The following is an 11498-nucleotide window of genomic DNA, read 5'->3' as shown; positions in this document are numbered from 1 at the left end:
TGGCGAATCCAATCAAGTCAATCCAATATTGTGTATCTCAATTTCAGGAAATGCGATGATGTCTACCTCCATCATGTAAAAGCAATCAGAGAAAATTGAATACGTACAAAACACTAAATAGATTCAGACTTGTATCCTTGAATGCATTGCAAATCCAGGATATTGAAGATTTGTATAACTGACATAAAACAATGTTTTAAAAAAATTGTACATAGCAAAAGACATGAATTTTTCCGATATAAAAAAAAGCCTACATACTAGTATGGTATATATATATATTAGCTGAGATTCATCATTGGCTCTTGAATCCAGTGACCATAATCAACAATTACTGGTATTAACTTGATTGACAATGGTGAGTTGCTAGGCTAGCTGTATATAAATATATAGAAATCTGCTTTTGAAAAGATTTCAGAAAATGTATGTACCTGAAAGGTACTACTAATGGCTTGTGAAGTAACTAAAATATATACTAGTAATTGTCACATGTAGATTTTGTATTCAGACATTGTCGGGTCAACTCTAGTACTTTCAGAAATGAAGCAGGTATACTGGTATAAAATATATCATGTCAAATTTGACATCTTCCCTTGATCCTCAACTTGGCACTTTATTTTACCATACCAAATGTAACTGATAATAAGCAAGAATGATTGTGTGGTCTAGTTCCTTGGGATGTATAGTCTATAGTTCTACCTGGATGAAATATTTCACATTCTTGTTGGCCTTTCCTCTCAGTACCACCATAGAGGGAGGTGTTTTAAGTTACAGTTGTGCACCTTTGAAAAGGGTGCTTGTGTAATACCTGCATGATCTAGCATTTAGTTGTCGCTAGTAGGGATCATAATAGTTTTGGCATTAAATGCTGGAGTAGTTATGAAAATCCATGAAGAGAATAAACACGAGAGGGCTGTAGTGGATGTTGTCATGTCTCCGTCCGTGCACCTTCCATCGCACTTTTCTTCCATGTCAATAAAGGTGAAGGGGTGGGTCAGGTCAAACACCGGTTTAAAAAAAACCAGAATAACTTAATTTGCATACAATAGGCATGCCTTGCTTTGAGAAGTTCGCAGTCAACAACGATTATAATTGTTAACTTGGGAGGGTCGAGAAAAAGTGTTCCGATCAGGGGAATTTTCCGAATTTTCGAAGTTACAATCGAAAACTTTTATCTCCCAACTTTCCCTGACTCCGAAAGTTTCGAGATGGTTGTGCCAGAGCGAGGCCAGACGGTGACGTCAACATCCAACATGGCGGACATCGAAGATCCGAGATATCCTGCCGATGGAAGGTCGGAAAATGATGAAATTTTAGCATCAACGAAGCCAGGTAAGTTATTCGTCAGAATGGGATATCCACCCTACCATTTCTAGTAGTAGTTTCAGTCCAACAGAGGGACATTTCGTCACACAGCTATGAGTTTGAAACCTGTTTCTATTTTATGACCTGCAAAGTTGATAACGATGGATGGATGGATCAGGGCCAGGCGATGACACATCAGCGAGTAGGGGTATGGCCGCTAATTACTGCATCGAAGGTAGTGCAGTAGTCAAGATACGTTTTAGGACGATTTCCTATAATTTTATCTTCTCTACGTCAAGAATGTTCAGTTGTCAAACATAAATGCTGTCTTAACATGAAATTTTGAGTCTGTGATAAGAAGTATCCCTCATGCATATCGAGGCGAGGCTGCAAATCATCGCATTCACGTTTGAATATAAAGCGTATTCGCTCATTGCATGGTGACAGTCTGCTGGTTAACTTCCTGTCCGACCACGGCGCTTCCGTTTTAGTTACATTTGATGGTGACAGGTAAAAGATTTCCTTGAAAACCAATTCACACGTGTTAAAATACCTTAGTGATTTGAGAGGTACTATAGTGACGCTGACAGTAACTTGAGTGCAATAATTGTAGTATACAGTTATAACACTGATGCAATGGTAGAAACAGTAGCTACTGCCCTCGGATAACAATTTGAAATAGGTGATTTCGGTCACAATTACATGTAAATTGAAATTGTTTACGAAAAATTCAGTCTGTCTGCAGTGTTTTCAGTGGGGCCACACAGTAAGAACCTGGTAATTAATTTGCATATGAGTAAGCAAATTAGGAAATTATCATGTATAATTCACCAGGGTATTGTTGTGCAATTATATAAGGATAAATTGTCACTATACTGGCATTAGACAGTCACACCATCAATGATCAAGTTTCTGGTATTCAGAGCAAAATCTTGTGACTATGCCATCAAAATGTGAGGGCTGAGATAATCTTATTTTAACTGAATGATCTCTCCAAACAAGTTAATAGCGAGGGGAGTGGTGACATCCTTAACCAACTTGTAATTTGTTTTTTTTGGGCATATCGTAATTGAAATATCAATTTCTCATTTTCTAAAGAAAAATTAATCAGTTTTTAGTCAAAATGATATCAAAGTAGAGCCGGTCGCAATTTATGTTGTAAATGCCAAACACTAAACATATTTGCAAGGGCAAGTAGCTGTGTTTTTCAACTAATTATCTCTCTGAAGTACTCATGGGTATTTTACTCCATTTGTGGGAAAAAAAGTCATTTTCACTTTCAGTTGACATGTTTATGAAAACTGTTGCATTTATAATGAAGCTGTAATGGGAAAATAATGAACAACTGCCATTACATCATCAACCAAAATGTCACAGTATTCCCAAGATATTGTGAGATATTCTTATGAAGTGTAAGAGTTGTCATCAGAGTTGTGTTCATTCTTGTGTCTGGTTATTTTTAATAGAGGTAGAGAGTTAATTTACATCATGATGTAGGTATTGAAAGATAAACTTCACAAACACACATGTCAAGGTTTACAATGAAACCTTAGTAAACATAATGATGTTGATGATTCCCAGCTGTTGTAAACAGAATGACAGAAGAGTGAAACTGGTTGTTTTGAGGCCTGACTTGTACTGTATTTCCTGTTTGTAAAAAGATTGTTTTTTGTTTTTTTTTAAATATTCCTCTATGACATACAAGTACATGTACAAATTATAATAATGATGTAAACATGTGAACAGTCACCAAGTGTATGATGAATAGTGGAAAAAGGAGTGGAATTTGTCGTTTTGAGGCTTGAACAGGGCAGTATTTCCTGTGTATAAAACATGTTGCCATATTCCACTGACATACTAATATATAATATGATGATGTAACTGTATACAAAATTCGTTATGAAAAGAGAAAAAGTAGAGAAACTCTTTGTATTTAGATCTGAAGAGTACAATATTTCCTTTGTGTGAAAATACAGTTTTTGATGTAGTGGAAACTAATACATATACAATGATGTAAAATATAGTGATTTAAATATAAAAGGACAGTATGATGACATATGACAACGCAGCAAAGGTTATTATTTTGAGGCCTGAACAGTGCCATATTGTGATTTTTTTTCTGTTTGAAAAATATTTCCTATTTTCGTATGTGATGTACTAATGTCGGCTAGTACAATTGTTGGCACTGTAATACTGAAATGGTTATCCTAAGTTAAATTTTAACTGGAGCTGTGTTACAATACAGAATATCTCAGCAGCTTATTGATTGTTAGGCTGTACCGTCTGCCTCTTCTTGAATGCACTACATGTGCATTCACTTCGGTTATAGGCAATAAAAGCATTGCAATATATATATATACTGTGTTATGGGAAATTGTAATCTTGATGCACATAAGAATTTTAAGACACTAAGAATTTTATTGAAATTTTAATCGCAGGAAGCATTTATTTCAAATGAATTATGTAAAATAATTCTTAGTGATGAATTTTGCATGCTGAAAATGTATGTTAATTAGAGTCGATGCTTAGCAGAACAGAGTTATATGAACCATATAATCCTATATGTATGTATGAAATAAGTATAGGAAAAATTAGAAATTAAAATATGTTAATGTCAGTGGTTGTCAAGTCTACCTTGAAATGAAATAACAAATCTTAGACTTGCATCTCTGTTTTGAACAAACAGTAAGGACTTGTTTTTCTAAAAATAATAAATGACAATATTTGGGTGTATTATTAATTTGTTCATTAGCTGAGAAGTAATATAATGATCTGAGAGATACTGTACCATTGTGTCCACACCTTAAAGGTCAGCTGGTAAGAATTGACATTCTGATGATAAAATTATGTAAAATTATGATTGATAATCAAGCCTGTCACTTCTATTTAGACTTGAGTTTGATGCAAATATAGATGCTCATGGTTTTAGTCATGACAGGAAGTGCTAGTTTCAATGTTCAGCTGTTCTTGTATCATGCTAGTAATATTATTATTCTGCTTTATAATATATTCAAGTGGTATGTGCTAGGACTTAATTGGACTGGATTTGTTGACCTTGTGGGCAGTTATTATCCACCATAATTTGCTAGTTTTGAGGTTTCAGTTTCAGTAGTGATGTATAAATATAGCTGTCCAAGGTTCTGTCAGTCTTATTGGTTGACTATTTTTCAAGGAAAGAGATATTAAATTTGATAAAAAATTATGACATATTTTATATGTTTAGCGATTACACAGCAACTCAACATAATAGTGTAAACCAGCTGTCATTTAACCTTTCCAGTGATTTATAGCATGGAAACACTTAGAAGAATTTGTCAGATGATACCTTTGTAAAAAAAAAGGAGTTAACTTTGTCAGTGTTAATCTGTGTAGTGTAATTTGTGGCGGAAGTAGTACTATTGCCCTTGATGTTGTAGAAATCATGATGTTTCTTGAGAGGCAAATAAGAACATCACACAGGTACTCTTGATGTCGTATACACAACATTGTATGCAGGTGTACGCTAAGAATGATTGATGTGTTTATTGGAATGCTATGCATTATGATTCCCACAAGGCATCTTCACTGTTTGCTTGTCATGACTTATCCCACAAATGTTATTTAGACATAAAAAATCCTCGTTATTTCATACATTAAATGGTGTTTGCTCGGCTTTTTTCTTTCCTGGCATTTCTATGAAAATCAATATACTATGTACCTGTACAGAAGAAGCTCAGCATCAGAATTATATAATGAGATATTATTATACAGTTGCAAATTTTATGAGAGTTGTTTTATTCACAAACCATGCTGAAGACGTGAAGCTGAGGAAGACATTGTAACTTACTCGGTGTTGTAGTCAAAATTGGTCCCTACCTCCTTTATTTCTCAATCTCAAGTGTTTTGTTTTCTTGATAGTCGCCAACCCCCTTTGCTACAATCAGTTCTATAACTGCCAGTCAACTCAAATTCATCTCAAAAAAACGGTACAGGGAGAAAATGGGAATGTTATTCCCTGATGAAGGAATTACTAATAATACAAAATAGTCGACACCATGCTGAGTGCCAGATGAAATGAACATTGGGGATGTATAGAATTCAATGAAGTCATTAGAACTACTTGTTTCTTATAAAAATGAAAGTGGTACAAACACACTGTAAACTGTCCACAAATGATACATACTTTGAAGATTCCCAAGTGGAATAAATTGTTTCTTTGCTGGATGCCGGAAAAAAAAATTGAGGATAATAAGATAGGAGAGTGGATTTTTAGTCTATTACAGTAATATGTGTGTGCCCTGTATTACACAATTAGATCAGAGATATTTTCATATTCATTTGGTCATTATTTACAAAATTGTTAGTTTCAGATGTTGGCATGTCGCCACACTGAACGCTTCAATTTGTGCAGGCAGCTGTCTCGGTTGATTTACCACAGATTCTTGCCTACAACGTTTGGCAATTTATGGATAAATTGAGCTGTCGTAAAAAATTCAATGCTTTCTATAGATGAGTAGAATCTTTCATTTTGCAGCAGAGGAAATTCACCCTTGCTGTTCGTTGCAGACTTGGAGCAAATGGACTTTCTTTGAAAGGAAAGCTTGCACTTTTGCAGCTACATGTACGTAGTTGAAACTACTTTGCTAATAATAGAATAGATGTTTCAAGTGAATGATTACTGTACTATATATAAATTAATATACATTTAGAAACTCGGCACTAACTAAAGAAGACTTCTAGAGTACATTATTTGTTCTATTCACTGCATGAAAATGTTTCTTTTCTTTTGTGATAGAAACATGTATAGTGAAGGGGATTTGAAACTCCTACATGTAGTTGTATAAACAGTGAATGCGGTGGAATTTTTTTCATTTCTACATCTATTCAAAATCTTTTTCTGCTTTTATTCCACTTATGTACATAATTTTAGTCTTTCTCAGCATTTCTATATACATGATACATCATCACCTTCATATCGCTCTCCATGAATATGTATACAGTAAAACCCAGCCAGAATAGTAGATAGATTCCTGTTTTCAGGGTGAAATCAATCCCATAAATAACAACTACATGTAGGTAAATCCCTTTCATCAGCAAGGATAGCTACATGTAGAGAACTTGGCTATATGGCTTGACAGTTTCACTGTTGAGTCAATATGTTGAATGAGACTCTCAAGTCTGTGGGCTACTGCAGTGATGACCTGCACTATTTTGATCGATCAATCAATCAATCAATCAATCAATCAATCAATCAATCAATCAAATTTCTATAGCGCCGATTTCCAGAGCAAAGTTCTGTTCATTAGTACTGAATGGCTAAAGCATATCATAGGCTTTGGTATAATCATTTCACTTCAATATATACATGTACATGTTCTGTTGTCAGAATCATTCTTGTAAAATTAGGCAAGACACGTTGCATGCATGCATTGGTGCATTTGATTATCATCTAAATCAACTAATCAAAATCAGTGCAATGTACACGTATACACTGATACTGAATCTGATTGGTCAGTGGCTGCCTAATAGAACCATCCTGTGCACATTGACTCCCGTAGCATTGAAGTACAGGTTCGGTAGTAATTACTATCAATAGTACATTTGTATGTTTTGTAAACACAGACTAGCAATTTGAATAGTACACCAATTGTAACTAGCTTTCATTTCATGTGATCTTTTCAAGCATAACTGATTTATAGTACAGGTAGTTATGTTCAGGTATGCAGCTGTTAATTAGTTGTGTAATGTATCCTCCATTCTGAGACCGCCGGCCTTAAAAACCACCCCAGGTAACTGTCATCTTCTTCTGCTGCATATTTGTTGTGCAATGTACAACAAAATAAACTGCATTATAAGAATCTGGTCATGATAAATTAAGAAGACTACATGTGTGATATGTAGTTCAACACAAAGTTAAAAGTCCACACTTCTTGCACATGTTATTCTTGCACATGTTATTTTTAGCAAAAAGCTGGTGTCATGCTGTCTGCAGTAAGCCCTGTCGTGTGACCTTGAGTTAAGACTTCAGGGTCATCTAAATAACAATAGTGTATAGTGACAGTGACTGTACATGTAGATGACACGATTTGTCGTCTAATTAATACTAAAGAAAAATAGAAAGTTTCTTGACATTTGTAGAATTCATAGTAATCTGTTGACTTGTACTGGATGACCCTTCCTTGAAGACTTCAGCATTACACAAACAACATCTGTGAAAACAGGTGACCTGCCTGTGGCCTCATTAATGTTTCTATGAAAATAAAAGTTAGAAATACGTAAACAGATAGAGAACAGTGTGATACTAGTCTAGAAAACTGAGATTACAGCCTTTTGATCATGATTCAAGTCATTGTATATGATTTATTGTGTATACAATGTACATATACATTTTGTACATCTCGCTGTAAATGACCTTGCCCAGAGACGTAGCTACTGGCTTGATGATGTCATTGACAGGTCAAGTAGTCAAGTCTCTAGGCTGTAGATGGCCTTGTCTTGAAGCCTGGGGGTCATACATGTACATGTATTGACGTTTACAGCAGCTAACATGCTTGCGCAGCCATTTAATATAATAATATAAAGATCTGTAAGAATAGCTATAAAAAGTAATATGAGAAATTGATGGTTTCTTAAACTGTTGATCATGGCTGTTAGTCTTCATCACTTAAGTTAGTCATACTTGAAATTTGTAAATTGTACGAGTAACTCAGACTGTACATTTCAGAATTCAGATGACCTTTTCCTAGTGACTTCAGGGTCACTCAGATTACAACATTGACAGCAGGTGACATGCCCACTGCCTTATTAATGTTTAATTAATAGAAATACATTTAACAAATGAATGGTTTCTTTCTTGACAGTTGTCTGAACTGTATAGCTTCTTAAAAGGCTGGATCTGACAGAGTTGCAACCACATGATTTGACCTATGTTATTGATACATGTGTATACTAGTAGTGAGATGAGGTTGTGCTATTCATGGAAGTTGAAGCAGTGCATGACTGCAATACTAAGTAGTCTATTCACAAGAAGCTTATACGTAGATGGTTAGGATCGACCAATCCTGTGATTAACATCTAGAATCTAGCGCAGGAGAAGACTTGAAATGTTGAAACACACGATTATGCTCTTTTTAAAAAAAAACTCGGGTACAAGTGATACAATGTATCCTATATGCGCTTTAGGTACAAGTGAAAGTTTGACCAATTGTCGGATTTAAATGTCAGTCACTGTTGACACTGATTAGTTTAGCAAGGCAAGGTATCAGTGCAGTACAAGCAACATGATGTAGTTTGTACCTGTGCTAGCTTGCAACCGTACTGTTGATTAACAGAAGTAAACAGTCACATGAGTACTGAAGTATCTGGTCAGTTACCGAGTACTTCTCTGTCTGGGTAATGAGAGTATCAAGTTACCATTAAAGAAAACTACTTACTGTGTAGAAACACTAGAACAAGACAGCTATTGTACAAAAGCCAGCACATTCAAGTATATACAGAGGAAGATAAACTTTAGACTGTAAATTGACGTGTGAAAGTATCCAGATGATTGTTCACATTCAGTTCCTGTGGGCTGTGTAATATTTTGCATTCCAGACGTCTGCAGTCACTCCAGGTTACAAGGTAAACTGGAAGTTAGAATTTAGAAAATAAGTTCGTTTATTCCAGAAAAATTTTACTTTGCAAGTTGTTATGTATGACAAATATGTGATGCAGTGCATGTGTTATTTGCTAAATACCATCGCGAAATTTACAATGTTTGAAAGTTACAGAAAGTCATACATGTATGTCTGTTTCTGTATCTGTATCTGTATCTGTATCTGTATCTGTATCTGTATCTGTATCTGTATCTATCTGTATCTGTATCTGTATCTGTGGCATACCAATGCTTTGGAAACCATACCTTTTCATGATCATCAACATGTAGGTATTACATGTAAAATGCAGTGTAAATGTAATGAACATACAGTAATGTCTACATCTGAAAAATCTGACATAAACAAAAAACATTTAAAAAACACTAATCAACCCTTGTCATGCAAGTGATTAGTCTACGTTTAATTCTACTTTTGGAATGTAAGCAGCTGGACAGTCTGTACAATGTATAATACATACTAATTTACATTCAAGTTTATTTTATTGAGCTACATGTAAAGAAAGGACAAGTTTAAAAATAAGGAAAGATTAAATTGCTAATCAGAAGCACCTATTTTTGTCATTGGCCTCTGTTATACATTATTGCTTTCTCCAGATTTTCATATCGTTTTGTGCAACGTATAGTATACCACGAAGTTGTGCCACTGATGTGATACTGTCGCACTTAGTTGTGACCAATGTGAATACTGACCAGTGCTAATGGACCATGTGAGGGTAATGATGGAGATTTCTATTCACCTGGCCAATAAAAAGACTAATAGAGAACAGATAATGGGATAAAGTGCAGTAGTACAGTGGCTTCAGATAACCGGCGTTGTTAATTCAGAAATCATTCAATGATTCAGTCAGGCTGAATGTTCCTCTGTATTCGTCAGAAAGAGATAGGATGATATTTTCTTTATACAGTGACTATTTTTCAGCAATTAATCATTGCCCAGAAACAGACTTAGAAAGTGACACTGAAGTGATGGCAACAGATATTATAGGAAAGAGATAAATTATGTATCCAATGGGTTTGAATATAGCAGTAGATGGGTATGATCATGAGACACATATACATGTACACATTTGTCTTGTTATTATTTGAGCTTGTCCGAATTGAAGCCATACAAATGGAAATGAAATGAGTGTGTACATACATTATGATGACATAGATGCAATAGTATCACATTAGCACTTATGGGGACAGTCGATCGTTAATCATTAGGTTACAAACCACAGAATTATGATCATGTCTTTTGCCTCATTTTCGTTAAATCGAGACAAGTGTGATATCGTCTAAGGAACACATAAATTCAAGTCCCCAAGTGAGCCTGAAATGTTAATACATACATGTATGCCATCTTTACATATACATTGAATTTGTATGCAGATGCATACATGCATATTAATGCACATACTATAATTTAATGTGCAGCCAGGGTCCCATGCTACAAACTACATGTATGCTGTCTTTTTGACGATGATTTTTCTGACTGATAGGGAAAAAAACAACAACTGACTGGTTTACTGACTACTGAAGTACAGTTACATTACTATAAGCAACACATATCAGAACATCATCTGTGTGTGCAATAATACAAATGATACTCATAAAAAAATTCATTGCATATATAATGAGAGACATTATTACATAATTAGCTACCATAATATTAGTAATATGTCATAATTTACAGTAGTATTTAATTTCACCAAAACAAGGTAACAGCGCATGTGTTTTCATATTCTGATTTTGATATACCTTGTAAGTTGTACATATAGTTGCTAAGTCAAGGCCAAGGGTATGTGAGGGGACGGACACGTCTAAGCAATGTATATGCATAATGTGTGGGTGCTTGTAATAGACTTTCAAGGTTGAATGACATTGCATGCCAGCCTTATCACTCCAGTGGAAAGGTCAAAGGTTTACATTCATATAACCTTTGACCTTTGAATCTGTAGTCTGACAAAGTAGGGTAGTGTATGATAAATACATGCACAATTTGGAAAGAAATAAAATTTGAAAAGCAATATATTTTAGTAAAAATAATATATCAATTATCAGTTAGTAATTTTTGAAGTATTCATAAATTGATAATATTATATTTAGAAAAGTATACATTTATGTAAAGTGGACTTATTTTTGACAACCTGCCATATTTATTTATATCAGCTGTCACTTTGTTTTAATTGTCAACATGAAACAGCTGAATTATAATGTAACCACAAATTACGTGTTGTATGTTTTGTTTGCCAAGAGATGTAGAAAGACTTCCATATAGATAGATATTTGAGGTAGTAATTTGGTCTTCATTTTATGTAGTCCTACTGCTTGCAGACGGAGTAAGTTGGGACATGATTTTGAGGATTATTCTTCTCCTTTCACCAGAGACCCAGGTTGTCTAACCAGTTGATTGATTAAGGACATGTCAGAATCAAGTTCCGTACTCGACAGAACTCCGATAGAAAGGAAGCCATTTTACGTACAATTGTTGTTAGTCGTTAAGCGGTATTAAAATGTGCAACATACAAATACATCTTCATTTGAAGTAAGGCTTTCACTCATATACATGTAGGAGTGGTTG

At 34.7% G+C, this 11498-nt stretch overlaps 1 protein-coding gene across 1 annotated transcript in view; it reads left to right on the top strand.

Moving 5' to 3' along the window:
* Nucleotides 1-1250: 1250 nt before the first annotated feature.
* Nucleotides 1251-11498, top strand: part of LOC144442953 (uncharacterized) — a 120063-nt gene continuing 109815 nt past the window's right edge. Inside the window, exon 1 of the mRNA XM_078132326.1 lies at nucleotides 1251-1329. Coding sequence (XP_077988452.1) covers nucleotides 1251-1329 — 79 coding nt within the window. The remainder of the gene's footprint in view (nucleotides 1330-11498) is intronic.

The sequence above is a fragment of the Glandiceps talaboti genome, chromosome 12, assembly GCF_964340395.1.
Source record: "Glandiceps talaboti chromosome 12, keGlaTala1.1, whole genome shotgun sequence".
NCBI lineage: Eukaryota > Metazoa > Hemichordata > Enteropneusta > Spengelidae > Glandiceps > Glandiceps talaboti.
The sequence above is the reverse complement of the archived record's forward strand: the minus strand, read 5'-3'. Positions and strand labels throughout refer to the sequence as shown.